General features: G+C 40.4%; 1 protein-coding gene across 1 annotated transcript; it reads right to left on the bottom strand.

Moving 5' to 3' along the window:
- Positions 1 to 18,874: 18,874 nt before the first annotated feature.
- On the bottom strand, positions 18,875 to 21,176 carry LOC149284897 (methyl-CpG-binding protein 2-like). Its single transcript, XM_089496165.1, has 2 exons — positions 20,836 to 21,176; positions 18,875 to 19,889 (listed from the first exon to the last, which is right to left on the bottom strand). Exons 1-2 carry the CDS (start codon positions 20,931 to 20,933, stop codon positions 18,875 to 18,877), a joined length of 1,113 nt encoding a protein of 370 aa, XP_089352291.1. The 5' UTR covers positions 20,934 to 21,176.
- Positions 21,177 to 21,550: the final 374 nt, after the last annotated feature.

The raw sequence follows: 21,550 nt of genomic DNA, 5'->3' as shown, positions 1-21,550 counted from the left end.
GTGACGGGGTATCGCTGGCGATCATGGAGAGATCCGAACACCTGACACACACCCAGCACAGACTGGGGCAGAGCCGGGTCTGTCACACGGCCGGAGCCGAGGTAATGAATAACTCCATAAAAAAAAATGAATCACTTCCCCCTTCAAAATCACCATTTACATCACGCCGGTTTCGGGACGTGGGTGCATGGCTCTGGCGGCCATGTTGTGCGTGGCAGCTGTTTACACTCACATTGCCTGTTATTACAGTAGGGGTGTGGGTTCACAGAGGTGTTGATACAGCCGGGCCGGGAACTGTACACTGGGAGGGAAGCACATAGAGAAGACTGGTATAACATGCTCAGAATTGGCACACATGCCTGGGATGGGATACCTTCCAAGTGTCCCTTTACAGTAGGGGCAGTCCCTCTTTGTGACCCAATTCCTCCCCCCTCTCTTTCTGCTGCTGGAGGAGAAAGATGCATAAAGATAAATAAAACACACGTAAAGGTCACACTTCTAATCACAAAGTGCCACTTGTTAGCAGTTGAAAGCACAGTAAACACATAAGGCGCTTTGTAGTGCACACAGTTTAATTGGTATCTATTACATGAATCTAAGAAGTATAATGAACGGGTGGATCTAGTCTGAGGACTGCATTAGCACTCATGTCAACACCGCCAGCCCCTTTGTGAGCGCCAGGATATGACCTCATGTACTGTAGCCCCACCTCCTAAGGTCAAAATGGTCAGTTATAAGGGTGATCTCTGATTTAACCAATCGTCCCATTAAGAAGACTGTGGTGCAGCCTGGTCCCTGATGGGCCCGCGGTTTTATGGTTGCAGGCTGCCAAACCCCAGTACCTGCCAACCTAGGCCTAGTCGGCCTACGCCAATGTACATTACTGCTAAGCATACCTGGGAATTCTCTGGATTTCCGCCCAGAGACTCTGGGTGAACTTCTTCTTCTTATTATTATTATCTTTTATTTATATAGCGCCAGCAATTTACACAGCACTTCTCTGGGTCTCCAGGCCACGGCCCAAAATCTCTGGGTCACAGGAGTGGTGTTAACACACGCCCCACTCCCTGCCCACAGCCATTCCCCCGCCCACCCCATACAACATTAACGTGTTTGGCCTGCCCACCCATGTCATCAGCCTACCAGAAGGCAGATAAGGAGTAACACATCCACTTTAGCAACGTCTGCAATGTGTATTGGACATATAAAATATTAATGTTTCATATATCCAATGGGCTGCAGCTTCATATTGATTTGCCGGGAGGACGACCACGAGAAATACCAGATTCTCAAGCAGACTTGGGAAAGCGCTTACCTTTGGCTTTGTTGGGCAGGCAGCTATTCGGACAGATCTGGGCCCTATCATTGGCAAAATAGGCAGCTGCCTAGAATACTAAACCGGCAAGGGCTGCTCTGAGGATCTTTTCTATGATGGAGAGCAGGCGCCTGCAGGACAGGGCATTGGAAACATTCTAGAGCCATTTCTTTTGACACCTTTATGATAGTATTTTCACACCCAAACCTGTTGCCATTTGTGTAGTTTGAAACTGGTTTACACACCTGGGCAGCAGACAAGTAGTTAATTATGTCACTCCATTCTTTTCATGTAGTTAGTATAGTGAGTGAAAGTGCCTCGAAATGGTAATCAATAGCTTACACCATATTTGCTGCCCCAGGCTTTGGTCTTTTGGGCCTTTCTTAGAAATTCCCTGCCCGAGGACATGGTGGGTAGTGACCCGTCCAATGAACTTTTGCAAATGAGATTAAAGTGGAATTCCCACCGATTCTCTCAGATTTATGCTGTATGTAGGCTTCCTAGCGATGTACGTTTTTGTTACTTGAAGGAGAAGTGCAGGAAAAGTTAACATTTTGCATGGGTGTCACTTAATCCACGTGATTCACGTGTCTGACATCCAATGTTAGCCATAGGCGCGTGGGACCTTTCTCAGCCACCTTCTGACACTAAAGGGCGATACTGCCCTGAGCTGATGTCAGCAGCCACGCACATGAACCTAGAGCATTGTCATGCATTTTTTGTGGCAATAAGAAACTTTGACACCCTTTGCAGCATATTGATGTTTATGTTATTACATCACACCTTGCGTCATGTGTGATGCAATCAATGCCGTGGTTTCCAATGTCTAAGAGGTTTCCAGGTTGCAGGAACTAGCATCTCAAATAGCAGAGGATCTTGGGCAGGTAAGTACCTGCATGAAACATAGAACTATAAAGTAACTATTTATGCAACAAATTCTGCAATTTCCTTACAACCACAAGACAATATCTAAATGATATAATAGTGATGACGACTGACGTTGATGCTTTAGGCAGCAGCGGAAGGAGAAAACTTCAGGACAGGAAATTCACCAAACTAAGCTCGGGTCCTATGAGGTTAACTACGGCTCTTAAACAGTTGCACCGATTGAAAAACAAAAGCACAACTTATAGATTTCATTAATGAAACGAACGCCAAAATCTGTGACGGCGACAGTTCCCTGTTAAGTCGCTGGGTCCCTTTAACATCGTTTCTTCCGATCAGCTTGTTAGCGGTAGTTAAAACCAGCGACAGGGTCATGGGCTGCCAAGGCTCATTGATGCACGCGGGAGGTGAAGGATCTGGATCCAACAGACGAGCGGCTGTACCGAAAAGTGCTGAAAAAGTGAATGCTGGTTCTGATAGACAACGGGCGCAGTAATAGCTGCAGCCTTTTCAGTTCCCCCATACATAAGCGCACCCTGCATCTTTTTTGGCAGAAAAATGGGGACTTACGCAATATTAGGTGGTCGTAATGTTATGGCTGATCGGTGTATATCACACAGTTATCTTGTCTAGCAATCCACCTAATAAACATTTATTGTTGAAACAAATTATGCCCTTTCATGGTGTTAGTTTTAAGACAAAAAGCATGGAGTCTTGAGCTGTTTGTGCGAAGTGGAAATTACCTTAAATACCCATCAATTACCCGTTATTAAATATGCAAAACCTACCCTCACCCCACACAACCACCACCTTCACCCTGGAATAACGTTTTCTGCATCTGTAAGTTTCAGTTGCAATAAAAAGGCAAACATATGTCCCTCTTCTGAAGGGACAGTCCTTCTGAGGTGCTCAAATCAAACCTTCAATCCTGCCCATGTGTCCCTCATTTCTAGAAGCTTACAATGTGTGGTGTGTGCATGGAACGCCTGCAAACCAAGTCACCTAAAATGATTGGTAAGACCCCTCCGGTGGTATGATGAGTCAAAATGAACTTCAAGATTGTGTCTGAAATGGACACCTGGATGAAATATGATGGTGATGCCCTCTAGCAGCTCGGTGCCCTCGGGAGCTGTCTAGTTTGCCTGTAGGGTAGAGCTGGCCCTGGCTGCAACAACTTCACTTCTATACTGTGGTTAGTGTTGGAAAAGGAGATGGGGTTCCCCTCAAGCTACACTTGGTTTTAATTACTTTCCTATTCTGGTTATGATCAGTTCTTGTCATGAGGGGACAATCAGCCACATAAGGCCCGATGATGTGCTCTGCAGTAATGATTTTAGCGCCATCATTAGTCAGTCCCCACCCTTGCCTGGCATTGTTGTCAGTCACAGTTTTAGCACTAGGGGACCCAGGGAGCTACCTGAGGAACCTGGATCAAGAGGGCTCCAGGCAGTACCATTCTCTTCCTAAAAAGTGATTGCAGCCCCTTGGATGTGTTAGTAGAGATAGTCCCTACTGGGACCCAAATCCCTAATGTCCCTCCGTTCTAGGTTCTACAACAAGAGTCACAATAACGTTTGGCTAAAAGAGCATGGCAAAGTAGAAAATATGTTTATTAATAAAACTGTGCGACTATAACAATTGTGTAAAAACCTAAAACATAGTTATTGAAAATGCTCAAACCGGGTGGCAGCTGGAAGGCTTATTACAAGGAAGGTTGAGGGAGAGGATATAAGAACAAACTAATAAATATGCTACCTTTGCAAACCGAAAATTCCAAATTCTTCTAACACAATTACATAGAACAAGAAGCACAAGCTTAGGGTGTTTTATTTATTGAATTGTGACGCCACGATAAGAAAAGTACCACACATAATACAGTGTGCGCTGCGGCTCGTCATCTTTCTCGCCCAACAGGCAGTGGACCTGTTGATACAGAGAGGGCACACATTCACACTTAATGGCTGCATCAGACATCTTTCTGTTTCCCAGGGGCTCTGATTCACGCAGAATGAATGCATGTCCAGTGATTCTGACCATAAATACCAAACAAAAACCTCCATTATTGGGTAGACTCCTAATGCAAAATGACACATAAATCATTGCCTCAAATACATCATATCTATATTTTTCCAGGTACCCTATGCAGGCACCTTATACATTATATATATATATATATATACATCCCCCATACATACACACACACACACACATGTACCCTGTGCAGGTGCCTCATGCGTATATATATATAGTACATATTAAGGAATGAATACAAGGGCTTTATTCTGTGAATGAATGAGAGATGATCAGTGTTCTCATTCTGTCTGTCAGCTTTGTTCCCTGCAGTTGACTGTATCAGGCTGTTATTTCTCCCGTCTCCTCGGTGTGCTATCTGAGCGTTCTTGGATCTGCCTAATGAATTAGCTTCTAACACCTCCTAATGGTTGTGTTTGTTACTGGTTTATATGCAGTTGCATCACTCTTTATACTGTATACTGAGCTGACTTGGCTTCTTTAAATTGGCGGTTAGAAAAGCGGGCTACAGTTGAAATATATAATGGCAAAACTGTCACAAATAAGCAGGTAATGGGAGAAAATGTAGTGGAATAAAGAATTACTTTGTATTTTTTGAGTTGTAAAATATAACTCTGCATTGTATATTCTCCTGTTTCTCATGCGTATAAACTGTTGTGATTTTTGGTTAATTGGGGATAAGCTTCTTTAAAGGAAAACCTTGGGCCCAACCGTCCCCAAAAAAGGGTTTTGCAGATACCGTATTTGCTCGATTGTAAGACAAGGTTTTTTCCAGAGCAAATGCTCTGAAAAATACCCCTCGTCTTATAATCGGGGTCGTCTTATAATCAGACCTCAAATAGGTCTGACTATGAGACGACCAAGATACAGATCCCCCGCAGCTGCAGGGGACCTGGATCCTCCTGTCTCCCCCCCCCCGCCCCACTTACCGGTACTTCTGTGTCCCCGGTGTGTAGCTGGGGCAGCGTGTAGATGTCTACGCGAATCGCGTAGACAACTTCCGCTGCAGCAGGAAGGAGGTGACTCTAGCAGCGGGGGTTGTCTGCGTCCATCGCGCAGACCTTCTTCGGCTGTCAGAGATCAGAGTTCCCCGCACCGGTGCGGGGAACTCTGATCTCTGACAGTCGTGGAAGGTATGCGCGATGGACGCAGACAACCCCCGCTGCTAGCCACGCCTCCTTCCGGCTGCAGCGTAAGTGCGTGGGATCTACACACTGCCCCGACTACATGACAGGGAAGTCAGAAGCACCGGTAAGTTTGGGGGGGCCGGGGGAGTGTTAAATGGGGGGCATAAGGCATTTCTGGAGGCAGAGTGCTCTGTGAAATGCCTTTTAACCCCCTTAATGCCACTCTGCCTCCAGAAAAGCCTTAAACCTCCCTATATGCCACTCTTCCCCATAATATGCCTTTTAACCCTCTAAATGCCAGAGTGGCATATAGGGGTATAAGGCATTTCTGGAGGCAGAATGGCACACAGGGGGTCAAAAGGCATATCATGGGGTACAGTGGCATATAGGGTTAAAAGGCATATCATGGGGCACAGTGGCATTTAGAGGGTTAAAAGGCATATCATGGGGCACAGTGGCATATAGGGGGTATAAGGCATTTCTGGGGCAGATGTGCATAACTGGGGGGCAGGTTGGAAAATAGAAGGAAATAAAACCAAAATATTTTTCTCAATCATAGCTTTTATTAAAAAAAAAATAGTTTAGATGAATTAACATTTACTGGTAAAACTTTTTTCCTATAGGGTCGTCTTATATTCAGGCTTTTTCTTTTCCCTAAATTAATATTCAGATTTGGGGGGTCGTCTTATAATCGAGCAAATACGGTAATTATGAAAACCTAAGTAGTTTTTTGGCACATATTTTTATTTTTTGCATTTTTGTTTTTTCCATGTAGATTCACCATTTTTAATTTTGTAATTTTTTTTTTAAATACATTTCTCCTGGTGTGCTTTAATCTTTTTGGAGCAAATTATTATCAGTGTTCATAACAATCTGTGTGACTGAAGTGTGAGGCTTACCTGTTAGGCCTGCTTCAGATGTTAAATCCCCATCTTCTGTCGTCATTGTCCTCTGGTACTTCTTTAAACAATATTAATGATCTAAACTGGGTGGGAATGGTGAATTCCCTCACATTTCCTACGCATGTCCATCACTAAGACACTCCATAGACTGCATGACTGGGTGGCATCTTACAAACATGTCACATATCTGAAATAAAATCACCTCCATCAAACGAAGTGTGTTCGAGGACACGTATGAATCTGTTATTTCTTCATCCGGGAGGTGATCTGTCATCAAGTCAGGAAAGGCCACACAGCACGTACGGTATGAGAATGATCCAAGCTGTGATGGCTGTAGTGTACTCAGTACCATGCGGTGCATCGATGACGGGTGTGATGGTTCAGACGCGCATCTATACAGTATTTTGGATTAATAATGATTAGGTTGCGTATCTATGCACCATGCATATTCTAAGTCATATTCATTCATCAGCACCACTTGCTACATGGGTTCCTGTGAAAATTAAAGGGACACTCCAGTCATCATGTACACGTTAATAAATATGATAGTCGAGTGTCCTCTTTAAAGTAGCATCCTCTGTCCTTTGCAACACAATCCCCCCATGCATTTGCACGTTTAGGCTTGCAGTAGACGTGTTCTGTGAACTCTAGCCCTGGCATTCTCATCCATTCCAAGACACCTGCGTGGGTAGGAACGGCTCCCGCTGATTTCAATGGGATTTCTTGCTAGTGGTCGCCTGCTTCAAGCAGCCGGAAATGGTGTGAAAAATAGGACTATGGTGGGTCTTTTACGCTGCAGCTTCTTGCGTTCACTTTCCCCTTATAGCTATATTTATTTGATGCTATATTAAAGTAATTACAAAGTAATTCAATTGCTGAGGTCTATGGGACACTAGACTGTGCCTTTGAATAAGTTACGATTACTCGACTTTTCTTAAGAGTTAGAGTTTAGTGGCGCTTTAACCACCTTTCTCTCACGAACCAAGCTATAGAGATGATGTTGAATAAAAGGGAATAAACACTTTAGAACTTTCTGTTACAAGGGTTTGGATTTAATCCAAAAGCTTGTAGCATAAATAACGTGTTTTTCTGGCAGACTCAATCTCAAAACAGAATGCTAGCAAAATATACATCTTTACATTTGTTTCCAAAATTTAACTTTTCAGTTGTATTAAGGTTTCATCGCCCAGAGGATCGGATACACAGGATCTGAAACATAGAATCTGATGGCAGATAAAAACCATTTGGCCCGTCTACTCTGCCCATTTTCCTGATGCAGTGACTTAGATCTTAATCCTCCTTTGGTCTGGTCTTGGATTCTGAATAGCGTTATGCCATCCCATGCATGTCTAAACTCCCTTACTGTATTAGCCTCTACCACTTCTGATGGGAGGCTGTTCTACTTATCTACCACCCTCTCAGTAAAGTAAAACTTCCTTACATACACAAATAAAATCAAACAGAAGAGGCCCATTTGGATCCACGATGGGTAAGATTCGGGGTAACAATAGGCCTGCGGCTAGGATAGCGTTCAACATATTTATTAATGTGTTACAAAGCAGTTGTGTTTGGAACAGTTACTTCATTTTTGTTTAACAATACTAAGTTCAGATAAAACATTTATCGACATTGTCTTTTTTTACCCATCAAAATCTACACACAAATATAAAATTTAAACACCACAGTTTTAACGGACTAGCAAGGAATTCAATGTCTGGAAACAAAAGAAACAAACAAAAAAAAAAAGTTTAAAAGGGAATAAACCTTTTTCTAGGAAGTTTCGGGAAAGAAAAAACAGGCACTAGTCTCATACACGTGTTAACAGAGCGGAATTGTACAGAGAAAGCACTCGGCATACATTTAGATAACAGTCCTTGTAGTATTTGGTCATATGGTGATCACTACAATTTCTTGAAGCAAAGTCTGGTTTTGTACAGCTGTTGACGGAAGCAGTGAAGAGCGACCCCTGCGTCAAACGGAAGGAAGCGGGTTAAAAGGACACCCCAAATTGCACTTCTCAGTTGGCTGTGACGTTACAGGCCGACTCAAAAACCTACCGCAAAGACTGATAACTCAAATTGGTACTTTGTGTTTGAGGAATGTTCAGTTTCTCATGTGAGATGGTATTTAGTAATCCAAAATGACCCAAATTACGTAGAAATGCTTAGCAAATTCTGGATGAAAGATCTCTTTCTTCTTTTCTGCCTGACCGCGAAACATTTGGACCTTCTAAATCGGGGGTTATGAGGCTGCCTGTGTCCACACAATGCATTATACGAAATGCAGTATGTATGCTCTCCAACCCCCCCCCCCCAATTTAATTTTGTGTTAGAGAAAGTGTAGTTCAACAGGAGTTGGAACGCTACCAGTTGGGATATCCATGTCTCATAAGAATTAGTTGGTCATCGCCCTATAGGTTTTATGATATACATTTAAACCAGATTCATTTTATAAAACCCCACAGACTAGCTTGTGCAGCAAAAACCCCATAAAATTGACACTGTTCAAATATGTATCCCCGTCTTACCCATTGTCAGTTTCTACACATTTTCCTTTCTTCATGATGCACAATCCCGCCAGAGTTAACAAACAGCAGGTGGTAAAGGCACTCAATGAGGAAGGCTCTGTTGGTTGGTTTGGAGACACCTCATCGGCTTCATGCATAACCCTCAATGGGTTTTGCTTAGTGGGAAGAAAATCCTAAAAGCTCCGTTTTCACGCTGCACATGAGTTTTTTTTGTATAAAGGGACAGGATACGTTTGGAAGAACAATGCCTGGTAGCACTGATGTGGCACTATAGTATAAATCAAGCATTGAGTCTGGAAGATCAACGGTGAGGAGCGTATCTAGAAGCACTAACATTTTGATCATTATAATTCACCAGTTTTGTAAGTTGTATAAGAGATAAAACGATGCAGCCTCAACTGAGAAGTGTAAATATATGTTTATCCTTTTATTCCAGGCCCCCACTTACTACTTTAACACAAGGAAGCGCCTTTGTAAAGAGATATAAGACCAGAAACACAAGGGTTCACAGATCTGCTTATAACAGAAGCAGAGAATGTTGGGAGGTTATTCTTCTATTTTATTTCCCTTGACTTAAGCTATTTATTGAAGATATATTAAAAATAAGCAATTGTTGTAGCTTGGACTTGCTTGGGAGTCATAAAAGAAGTTTTTACACAGATGACCGTAGCTTGTGCTAAATAAAACAATAATAATACTAGTAACAAAACGAGTTTGTATTTATGAGAAATAATGATAAACGCGTAGTAAGCTTTGTGCAGATTCTGAATGGAGTGTTCATTCTTTTTTCACAAAGAAAGGAAGCACACAACCTACAAAACTTTGCTGGGGGTTATGTATAAAAAGATTGGAATCCAAAGTTTGAAAAGGTTAAACCAGCAGGGACATTCCATTGGTTGCTATGGCGATAAAGACTTTTCAAACTCCAGAATTTTCTTTTTATGCATAGCCCGCTTTTAAAGAATTAGAATGCTAATGGCCAATGAACATGGCCCGTATTTTAATTCAATCAAAAAAAACATGGAGATATTTACTAAACTAACACTCCATTTTTTATACCAAACAAAATGATTTTTATGATGCTAAGTCTGAATCACATGATTACATATCCTAAAGTTCTAGCATGGTTGCCGACCTTGAGGAAAAAAAATGGGTATGATCGCACTTAATAGGCAGACTTAGCACAGCTTAGTACACGGGTTACCCAGTTATCCCCTGTCTGAGTATATTTAAATTAAATAGCAGACCCCCGTGATCGTCAGTCAGCATCCTGATGGACAATGAGTGGCCAGGTGGCAAATCACCCCCGATCCCAACACTGCGCCCCTGCCATGCACCCGCTACAGAATCCATCCGGATATATCGGATGCTGCGGTACACCCCAGACGTTCTCTGGTCCAGAAAAGGTGATTACTGACCAGCGCTGTAGCATTTAAACGACTCAAGTGGTTTTAAACTTCCTCAAACAACCACTCAGCTCTAGGTAACAAAGGCACATTTCTCTTGCAATTTAAAGATGTTGAATTTTTTTCTTCTTTAAAAATACTTTTTTTTTTTTTTTCTTTAAATCAGTCACGGCTGATAGCTGTATACATCTGCAGGCATATTTCTTAAACAGTACACGAGGGTGATCTAAATATATAGACTGTCCTGTTCAGACTAAAGGAGAGCTCTGTACAAAAAACGAAAGTACGTCGGACTCCGCAGTGTGACGCGTGAATTAAAACCGTAGGCGACCCCATACGCGGCTCCGCTCGCTCAGCCTCCGAGGAAGCACTCTACATCAAATCTAGTTTGCCAATGATTTACGGTAACGGACTTTTAATTTGCATATTAAACACACACAAAAATAAGTGCAGAATATATTTCTTCTACGTCATCTCAATCACAAGGAAATAATAATAATAATAATAATTAGAAAAATAGAACACGTTAGTTTGATGATCCTAGGAGTGGCAGAGGGATGCTAATTGCGACTTTAACCATTAAGCACTCGGAACACAGCATGCGCACTTGAGTTTCACTGAAATGTACCGTATACAGCAATTCTATAAAATTTATCTTTTTGCTAATAGAAGTATATTGTTGAATGGAACCATTAAATAAAAAATCTAAAGCCTTTCGGCGGAGACATCACATTGTATGCTACGTTAACATACACAGCATGATACCTTAGTAGATTATGTGGCAATCATGAGCGGTAGAGGGGTAGTCTGTCTGTTAATTAATACATTAAGAAAAGGTGATCAGGCCACATCATTTAAAATGCCTAAAAGAAACGCACATGGTTTTTGTTTTATGCTTTCGACAGAGGTTGTTTTTTTAAGTTCGGGGTAAGCAGCTGCATACATCAGCAATCAATGCAATATAAGGCAAGAAAAGGAATAATCAAAAGCGTGCTATAGAAAATAAATCTGTCTACAAACTTGATTTACTAGAATTTGTATAAATATATATATATATTTCGCAGGTCGCCTGCCCAGCTATGGAATCTGCCTCAGTGCCCTCCTTACCCCTGTGTATCTGTTTGTGCTCTCAGTGCGTCTGCCTACCAGACAGGCTTGACTTGATGAATGAATGCAAAGGGTTAAGAATGACTGTATGACCGTAAACCAAGAGATTTCTGATTAAAATAATAGAGTAATAGAGGGGCAGGAAAATAGCCAGAGTGTAACAAAAAGGTAGTGATTATTACAATGGACTTTCAGAAGTATTACTGCAATAGGGTGCAGGGGGGGCCCTCAAAGGCCATGTCTGGCTTGTTGGCCACCAGTTGGAACAACCCTTCCTTATATCAATGGCTTTTTCCTAATCAGAAAGGTGACAGGTGAGAGATGGGGGGGGGGGTCACCGTCCAAACTAGTACAGCAATACGTTATATATATATATATATATCTCAAATATATACTACACATTGCTGGAATCTCCTGAATACCTGTGGCATTTTTTTCTCTTCATGAACAGTTTGAAACTTCTGTCTTCCCCAGATATTTGAAGGACGTAAACATATCGTATCATATTCAACATTTGCCTTACATGTAAGTGCATGCGAGAATTCGTATAGGTAAATTTGTCTTCGGTTTGTGTGTAACCACACACTGCTATAATGTATCTAAAGCACACACACCATGTATACATTAAATGTTCCTTGTCCAAACCTCAAGGGCTTGAACCGTTCCCAATGATTCTTTAGACAGACAGAGGAGGGCACTGCAGCTGCTATTCGACGCGCGCCGTCTCCCTCCTGATCTTCTCTTCAATGTAAACCCCAATTTAAAAGACTAACCCAAATTACATTACTGTGCTTAAAAAGGGACAGCCAACAAGTTGCTCTCTAGATGTTGATGAACTGGAACGTTCATGTTCCTCGGTAAAGCGTTTTCTGGCCACGGGTGGCTGAGCATCGTGGGAGTTGTTGATTAAGATCTGGGGAGCTACTAGTTGGCTTCACCAGATGTAAATCCTCTATAACTGATACTCATTTAATAAATGAAGGGTAACAATATATTGGGTTGTGTACGTATGCTGGAGGCAAAATGTATAAACTTTGCGGAATGGTTAAGAATGTCATACCGAACGTGAAATTAAATCTTTTTTGCATACTTTGGTTGGACACTGAAAATGTCAAGTGGTGGTAAGAAAAACTACATGGAAAAAAACCTATTGAAACAAAAAGTGGTGTTTTTAAAGTTTAATAAAAAAGTTACTATATGGGATGTGTGATTTCATTTATACCATTTGTAGGCAGGAGGATTTTCAGGCCTGATTTCTCAGTATAGTCTTTGCAGACAGTGCACGCGATGAAGAGCACGATGTGCGGCTTATTCACCGAGTACACCGATTCTGGAGCAGAAAACATTCATTTAGGGAGCGGTTACCTGAATCCAATTAATTATATCCTGTAGTGCTTGGCATGTCCATGTGGCTACCTAGTACTTTGCCGGATCATCGTGTAGCTCTGGTTACACTTCTCTGGCATTTATTAAGAAGTCTAAATTGTTATATGTTAATATTGGATTGTTTACAAATAAAGAAGCAACATGCAAAGAAAGCATAGCAGATACACTCTGCAACACTTTCGAAACACTGCGAAAAGCACACATTCTGTTAATTCCCGATCACATCAACTATTGGAGTGCCCCAGGACAATGTCTGAAGAATAACATAGTCCCCAACATTCAGTAGATTGGAGTCACTAGGGAATCGATGTAAAACAGGATGATGAGTTTAGACTAAAGATGACTGGGTACTAAAGTGAACAACCAAATTGGTTATTAGCTTTAAGGATTAGTAAACCATAAATTAACAATTACTTAGTAAACGATTAGTATTCAAGCACACGGGTTAAATGTAATCTTTATACTTTTTTTTTTCCATTTGTACATAATTTGTCTACAATTAACGGTGACTTTTTCACGTGCACCCTACTTGAGTAGAACCTAAGTGTAATAATTCTGGACAGACACGCGTACCTCCTGCGTGCTGATGCATGGCATCAGGTATACATCAGGCCAAGTTCTCCTTACCACTCGTTTGGCAGTGATTTTAACTGTAGGTAACTAAAAAAAACTGATTAATACCGGGGGAAATAAAATTCTCTACCGTAAATCACAGGCCTCCTTAGGATGGTGTTAAAGAAAACTCTGTACAATTTTTACTAATTACATCTATCATATTACATTTTTGGGAGATGATTTACTAAACAAACACATCGAGGCTTTGATGTTTGCACTTTCAGATACTTGCTAGCAAAACGGTGTAAACATTTGTCACTCCAGTGAAACAACGATAACAAAAGAGTAAAGGGAAAATAATTGCTTTGGGGAGAAGAAAATCAATATTTCTGATCAGCCTGTGTTAATGATCAGCTCTATGGCTGTAAAAGTGTTAATTAATACGAAGTAGTGCGACTAGAGGGAAGACCATCAGTGACCATTAAGTCAACGCTAGGCATTAGTCAAATTATCGATATGCCCGTCTTTCCTGTGGAATAAAAACTTAAAAAAAGTACTGCTGGGAAATGCCTCATTCCGCAAATACAGATTTATGGACTGCGCTTCACCGGCATTTCCTTTGGTGTCGCTGTTTGTCGATAAAGAGAACGTTACTAATAGCCGTCCAATAGACATATCTCACCTACTTTGTGACATACATTCTATCCGGGATCTCTTTACCGAACGATTAATGGGATTCAGAATACATAAACCCCATTTATATCGGTGTGTGTGATTTTCTGTGCTGTTTTTACATTATTATATTTTTTTAGATCATTTTCCACTCCCCTACAGACACGCCGCTAATCAAACTGTATGGCTGAATAAGCATTCCCTCCTCATACAGGGGGATCCATCTGCACCTATCAGGGAATCAGAGCTTGGACGAAGACACAACATACTAACAAATATCAATAGAAAGGATGGATAAAAAAGAATGGATAAATAATTAAAAATGTGTCTGGTGTTGCTGAAGAGACGTCAAAACTTTTGTTATGTTAAAAGCCAACATCAGCTTTCCCTTTAAAATTCATATTTGAATACATTTTGAGACCTGTGCCAATGCAGCATATACTCCTATTCCAATATACAGAATCTGATAACACACTCCACGTTTCTACAACCCCTTTAATTCTTTTATCACATGCCCATTAGTTAACAGTGTCAGGTTAAGCAGAATTTATAGCGCTAAAGACTCCTTTCCCTGTTCATCAGACTTGAATGTGTACAATAAATACATTTAGCATTACAATCCCCGAGCTGGTCTTGGGATAAGCAACACGACGTTATACTACAGGAATATATATTGTACTACATTTACAGCATTCATCCCTCTGGCACTTGAAGGATTAAAGGACTGAAAAAGTAACTAAAGGGCACATATCAAACATAAATCAAACCGCAGAGCCAATGAATAACTTAAAAAAGAATTGTATATATAGTATATATACATATATATATATATAATATATATATAGTAAAAATATTTTGTTGGAACTAGGCTAGTGGCCTAGAAGCCAGAGGGTAAACGTGCAGCCGGTAGTTTTTCTATCACGTCTCTTGTCTGCTACATAAAAATATCATGATGTAGGATTCGAACGACAAACAGGTATGAAATCTTAATTTATAAATCCATTGGGTATAGTAAAAAAATAATCTGTGCACCCCTTTTACAAGTTTCTGACTAGTTCAGGATATAATTAAATAAATAGGAGTGTACATTTCTAAGAGACCATCCACCTTTATACAATACAAAGCAGTTCTTAAAGATAGTTAGGTCAGGAATAGGATTTTTGTTTGCCTAGCTGTGCAGCCAAACGCCGATATGATGTACAAACCACCCGCGGAACGTACACATCTGCTACTTAGAGGCTTCAATATTGGAGTAATGATAAAACCCACTAACGGCTTATGGCAATGCCATGCTCTTTAAAGCTTAGTCTTTCGTTACATTCTTCTACACGGATTTAAAAAATAGACCTATACAGAATTTGATAGAGGATATCTGATTTCCTTTTAAATATGAAACCTTAGTTATAAAACCATTGTCATTTTTTTCTTTTGCACTCAAGTCCCTAACCATCCACGGCAGTCAAGTCAGGAGGTTTTAAGAAATAATCACAATAAAAAATGACTAATGAAGCTCAGATAATGCAAACATTTTTAAACTGGATGGAGTCAATACTTTGCTGCCACATGAAATACTGCTGCAGCTTAATGGTAAACTAGCCAGAGGCAAGCTGGAGCCGAACAAACAGAATGATCTGTCAAACTAGTCAGGTGTAGTTCAGTATAAAGACATTTAAGGATTTACATACGTACGTATTCCCTAATATATATATATATATATTCCTATGTCACAGGTACGGTCACTTATTTTGCTGCTACACACAGTCCGACCCTTTATTCTGACATCGCTAAATGGCATCTGAGAATCGCACTTGCGTTTAAACAAACGCATATCTCTGGTTCGAGGAGAATACAAACGTGAACATGATGCTGAAAATCCTGCTTACAGAGCAGCTGGCTTTCTGCTTTATTTTTTATCACACGGCAACATGTGATTAATAAACTGGAAAAATCATTGCTTTACACCTGGCACAGTTCTGTAATCTACAGATGTCATTTAACACCAGAGCTCGGAGACTCATTCTTCAAAGTCAACTCAATTAAGCTGTAACTTTGAAATATAAAAACAAATCAATTTGAATGAAACATTGCAACGTCAGTCTAATATAATTATTAATATGGCTTTACCCATATATATATATATATATATATATATATATATATATATTTATTTATTTATTTATTTTGTTAATGCCACATTTTTTTCTGCTCAATGACATAGCTGAACAGCATGCGTTATATTAACCTGTACCAACCACACCACTATTTTGCCGTATCACTGTGCTTATGCAGTAGTTTTATGACGCGATGCTCCACAAGCTCTATTTTGACAAATACCATAACGATGACTGTAAATCCCTAGCTCGGGGCAAAACGAAGCACCTTTAGCCAATTTTGGAGCTACTTGGGGGAGGAGTGACAAAAGGTCATGGCTCAGGACTCTATTACATATCGAGGGGTTATTTAACAAAGAGCAACACATCAAATGTAGCCCCAGAGCACTTTAAAAAAATAAAGTAATGTTAATATGCCTGAAAAAGAACTGATAGGCAAATGCCATTGGGTATATTCAAATAGCCATTTAAAAAAAAATGCCTGTCTTATGTTGACATCTTTAGATTAGCTGAACGTTTAAGGTGTAATTTTTATTCCCAGTTTTAACAGATGAATATGATGCTTCTCTCTGTAAGCAAAGATTTTCTTTTTTTATTACTATGTTCAATAAACCAAAATGCAGGTTAATAAGGACTTCCTTAAAGAGGGAGTGAATTGTTTCTTTTTTTTTTTAAATAAACCGTATTATTTTACACACACTTACTTTTCAGATGGCTCTTTTCGCCAAGACTTTTTCGTGTGCTTGTGCCTCGTGTGTCGTGAAGAGCAGGTAGTCCTTGCTGACCTTGTTTATCTACGTCTGTTAACTTTCAGCCTGTATAACCTTTTTATATCAGGAATCGGTACCAGGGAAACAAAGCCTTCCAGCTCCCCACAACGCAGAAAAGCGGAAGCACAGAAAAATATATATCACTAAGAACGGTCAGAAAAGTACAAATAAAAACACAGTTTATTTAAGAGAAAAATAGCATTTACCTCCGCTTTAATTCATGATGCCACCAATAAAAATGCAGGATTTCAAAACAAAACCAAAGCGTACACCACTTTACCAGTTCTTTTCTATCCTATGATTTACAAAATACAGGTGAAAAGTAAGGCTGTTTTTTTTTCTTTTTTTCTTTAATTATACGTATAAATGCTTTGGAATGAGCATGAAGACAAACATGGTTGACATTATACGCCTGTTTTACACCTACAGGTTGTCCTATACATATATTTTCTGTAAAGCAAAGTATGTGTGTGCATATACATATTACTATATGTATACATATGATCGCAACTTGTCTACTAGGAGTTATGCACGCCTTTGATTGAAGTGTAAAATACATGCAAACTCACACCGTCTTCACTAATAGGTATTTGATAAAAATCTCTAGAAAGGCCTTCACATGACATTTTTTTCAATAGCTAACACAAAACTCACATTCACTCAGTTAATATGGGCAAGGGCGCCCAAACACATATTGCTGTAGAAACCGCTTCCACATGTTTTCTAGTTGTCACACAACGCAGGTGCTACTGTTCATTGTTGGGGGCTTGGAGCTGTAATATTGGTTCCTATACTAAAAACAAACATAAATTAACTGGAAGTCCTTATGAAACTGCAAAAAAAACAAAAAAAACCCACAAACAGCTCACAGAATTTTACCACTTAGAGTTTCGCAGCTTCATTTGACTGCCTGCGTTTCTGTCAAACAGAAATGTATGCGTTAATGTAAACGGTAGCCTTGCCAAATGAGATTTCTGATGGTGTATGCGTACAATGTGCGTATACCCACATGTATCGATGTATTCAACAGTGCAACAATGGTTATTACTAGCAAATAGCTACTTGAGTTAAAACTAACTGGAAGAACATTTCCCTCACATGGAAACATACTTATTGTATGCTTGAAGAAAAATAGTTACTTCAGTGTTTCAGATGAAACTTAATTTATTGCACTAGCATACACCATTTAATTGGATTACTCTGTTCAGCCAAATAAAAATCTATTTACCTATGAGCAGTTAGGATGAAATGAAATACATATCTGACTCTTTGTATACTGGTTTCAATACTTTGTGGATTTATATGAGTGTGTATGAAAGGTACCCCCATCCCCCATTAGTTCAGTATGACTACGTGCGTACCCAATAGTCAGAAACATAACAAAATATATACATTAGCCTTTCAGGTAACACACTAGTGGTCATGGTAAACTAAAAGGAGACATAAGAAAGCACAGCTTAGTCACCAAAGCCAACTCAATGGGCCAGGCTATTTTTTTTTTTTAAGTGATTATGCAACATACCTCAAGAAAAAAAATATATATTTCATACCCTGGCTCAGTCCATGGGACACAATCATTTGGCAACACTATGGTCTGGATGAAATCAAACCTCCGTGATTTTACCCTAGGTCAAACACCTTCTGCTGTTTTGCAGCCGTGTAAAGCCCATGTAGGATGGCACTGGGATTTAAGTTGCCTTACAGGAACAAATGCTATAGTTGGCATACCTAAAAAGTTGAGGAAACAGCCCACCTTGGTCAGTAGTATGATGCAGAGTAAGCCATGTTGAAGGGAGCCTATTAAGTATAAAAAAAGTGCAAAGCTGCTTCTGGCTCTGTTAGAAGTCTTCACCCCTGACTGACTGTGCTCGTTGGTATTAAAAAGATCCACATTCGACATTCACTCCCACCCCGAAGCTACGAAACTCCAAGCTACAGGTGGAAAAAAATATACTTTTCTTTACTTCATTTATAGGGAAGCTTTGTCAGAGCCCTACTCACAAGGAGAAGAGACAACAGCTGCCTTTATTATTTAACGTTTTTTTTTTGTTTTGTTTTTTTTATAATATTCTTCTCAAAGTCAACTAACTCTCTCCGTCACCGGCGTTCTGGTGTCCACTGGTTCCTCCCTAGTCGGCCTCGGTACACCTGAAGGAACAATGTCTTTTCTCTCGCTTTCCGCTCTGTTTCTGCACTTATCGACAGGTTGAGTCTTAGCGGGCTCCGGGGCGCAACCATCGCTTTCTGGCATCTTCTCATCTTTGCAGATTTTGACAGTTAAGTCCTGGGGTTCCTGGGTGCTTATGCTGTCCTTTGAAGTCTCTGGCTCCGGGTTGGTTGTGGACGCCTTGGTTTCGGAGTGATGATGGTGATGGTGGTGATGGTGGTGCTGCTGCAGCTCCTGTTTCGGGAAGCTGGTCTTCCCTTTCGGGCTGCTTTCTTTGCTTTTGCTCTCAGGACTTTTTGTAGGTTTCTGTCCTTTGTTGCTTCTTTCTGAGACAGGTGAAGGACACTCTGGTGTCGCTGTCTCTTTAACATCTACACTCACAGTCTCCCGGGTTTTACGTTTTTTTATTGGTAATACGGTCTCTAGGAGAGGCTTGATGGAAGACTCTTTGATTGCTTTTTTCTTTGCTGCTTCTGCCACAGCTGCAGCAACACTAGCGCTACCAGGTTTGCGTCCCCGTTTTTTGGGGGCAGCTGGCGGTTCCGTTTCCGATTTTCTTTTACGCCCAGGCCTTTTGATTACCAATACCTGTTCCGAAGTTGTTGCGTCAGATTCTTGCTTGGTTTCGGAATAGGGCATTTTGACTAGGAGTTTTCCTGGACTTTTTTCTATCACTCTTTTCACCTGCACTCCTTCAGATTTGACTGCATGCTTTGACTTGACACTTCCTTTAGGTCTTCCCCTTCCTCTGCCTGTACCAGCAGGTTTCGGAGCTTTGGTTTTTTTTGGCTGTTTCTGCTCCCTCCTTGATGGGCTTCCTCTGCCAGTTACAGTGAAGTCGAAATCATTGGGGTCAAGAGATGTATCGCCTACCTTTTGGAAGTATGCTATAAGCTCAACTTTGGATCGAAAAGCTTTTCCATTTGGACTACAGGAAAGAAGAGGGGGGGGGAGATATTTTGTTATTTCCAGACATCAAAATAGTCTATCCATGTAAGTTATCATATGCTCCACCTGCGCAGAGGCTGGTAACTGCACAACAAAATATTAATAGGTCTACTAGTTATCTGTTACAAATCATCATTAAGACTCAATTTGCCATATAAAAAATACCTGCTCTCTCTTTTCCCTTGGACTTAAGCCAAGACTCAAGATACTGAGATAAACTGGTAAGGATGTAACCTCTGCAGCTTCTCTTCTGTATATCATTGGCAATATTGCCATCTCAACACAGAAGCCTTTGATTAACTGTACTATTATTTTTCACCTCATTCAATTCCAAAAACCAAGGCCTACAAAAGTCACAGGGCTAGACAAATTTATTATTATTTATAATTTATGATCTATATTACATTATTACTACATGTGTCATTGACAATTATTTTATGCTTTGCCTGCCCATCAACTCATACCTATAAAATACTACTACATGAATCAGGGGCTAAAGACAACAGGGGGAAATTGAATGCTTGGGTTTCACTTTTTTGTATAACCAATATTAATTTACGCACTTTACATCAATGAGGGATCCATACAACAGAGACGAAAAAGAATATATGTGACTTTACAAATGAACAAAGGCTGTATTCAAACCATGATTCAATAGGTAAAAAGAGAAAGAAAGGAAGAAGTTTTCCAGATAAATACCCTTTTTCTACCCATCTCTTAAATACCACCCATATTCTTTGGCTGTCGGTAAGTCAAAACCCAAGTCTTTGAGGTTGGGAATGAATTCAGCAACGGTTTTAAGCGTATTGTTCTATGCAACAAAAACACTAGCTAAATATAAGATAAAGAAGTTCAATTGATGTTGCAAAAAATACAAAACAAACAACATGGCTACGTTTTCTTACCAATATCGACTGTTTACTTACTTGATCAAATATACATCATATTTCCCGGCTGAACGACCAGACTTCCTTTGTTTGAGTTTCCTAGTCCAGCCTTCAGGAAGAGTTGGGTCATCGTACATGGGCCCTCTGTCTCTAATAACAGACCGTCTCTGTTTGGGAGAAGCAGAGGCTTCGGGACCAGCTGGGGCTGCCTCTGTACTCTCAGAGACCTCAGCTTTCCCGGCTTCGGCAGGTTCTCCTGACTGGTACGCGGAAGGATGCGGCTGTTCTGGTTTTTCTTCCTCATCTTTTTGATCCTTTTTTACTTTCCTGAGTTTCGGAGGCTTATCTTTTTGGCCTTGAAGATCCTGATCCTCTGACTTTTCTTCCCTAGAAAAATTATTTCAGAAAACACGGCATTACAACAAGTTGCCTGGTGATTAGACAGCGAATCTGACCAAGGGATACGGCTTTTCTTTTTTTTTTTTTTTTACTTTTATTAGTGCCAGGTGTATTGGTTGTGAGAGTTAATGGCATTGCTCCCCTCATAACAAAGGGCTAAGCGGTGGCCAAATAAGCGGTGCTAGAGAGTATCTACAACATCCTTTTCACAATATCTCAGCAATTGTTAACTAACCTGAATTATCAAAGCAACAATCTATAGAATATCTGAAACATACACCCAGTACTCTGCTACACTATAAATGCTTTCCTCCAACCTTCTTTAGCACCATCTTCCTCCACGTCCTACAAAAAA

This window comes from Sceloporus occidentalis, unplaced genomic scaffold (assembly GCF_023333645.1).
Source record: "Sceloporus occidentalis isolate IW3139 unplaced genomic scaffold, rSceOcc1.0.p SCAF_87, whole genome shotgun sequence".
Classification (NCBI taxonomy): domain Eukaryota; kingdom Metazoa; phylum Chordata; class Lepidosauria; order Squamata; family Phrynosomatidae; genus Sceloporus; species Sceloporus occidentalis.
This window is presented reverse-complemented; position numbering and strand designations above follow the sequence as displayed.

Bases quoted from the DNA above. Each gene is read 5' to 3' on its own strand.
- LOC149284897 (XM_089496165.1), bottom strand. From the start codon at position 20,933: ATGTACGATGACCCAACTCTTCCTGAAGGCTGGACTAGGAAACTCAAA. The intron at 19,890-20,835 runs GTAAGTAAACAG...TCTTTCCTGTAG, and splicing joins TATGATGTATATTTGATCAA to TCCAAATGGAAAAGCTTTTC.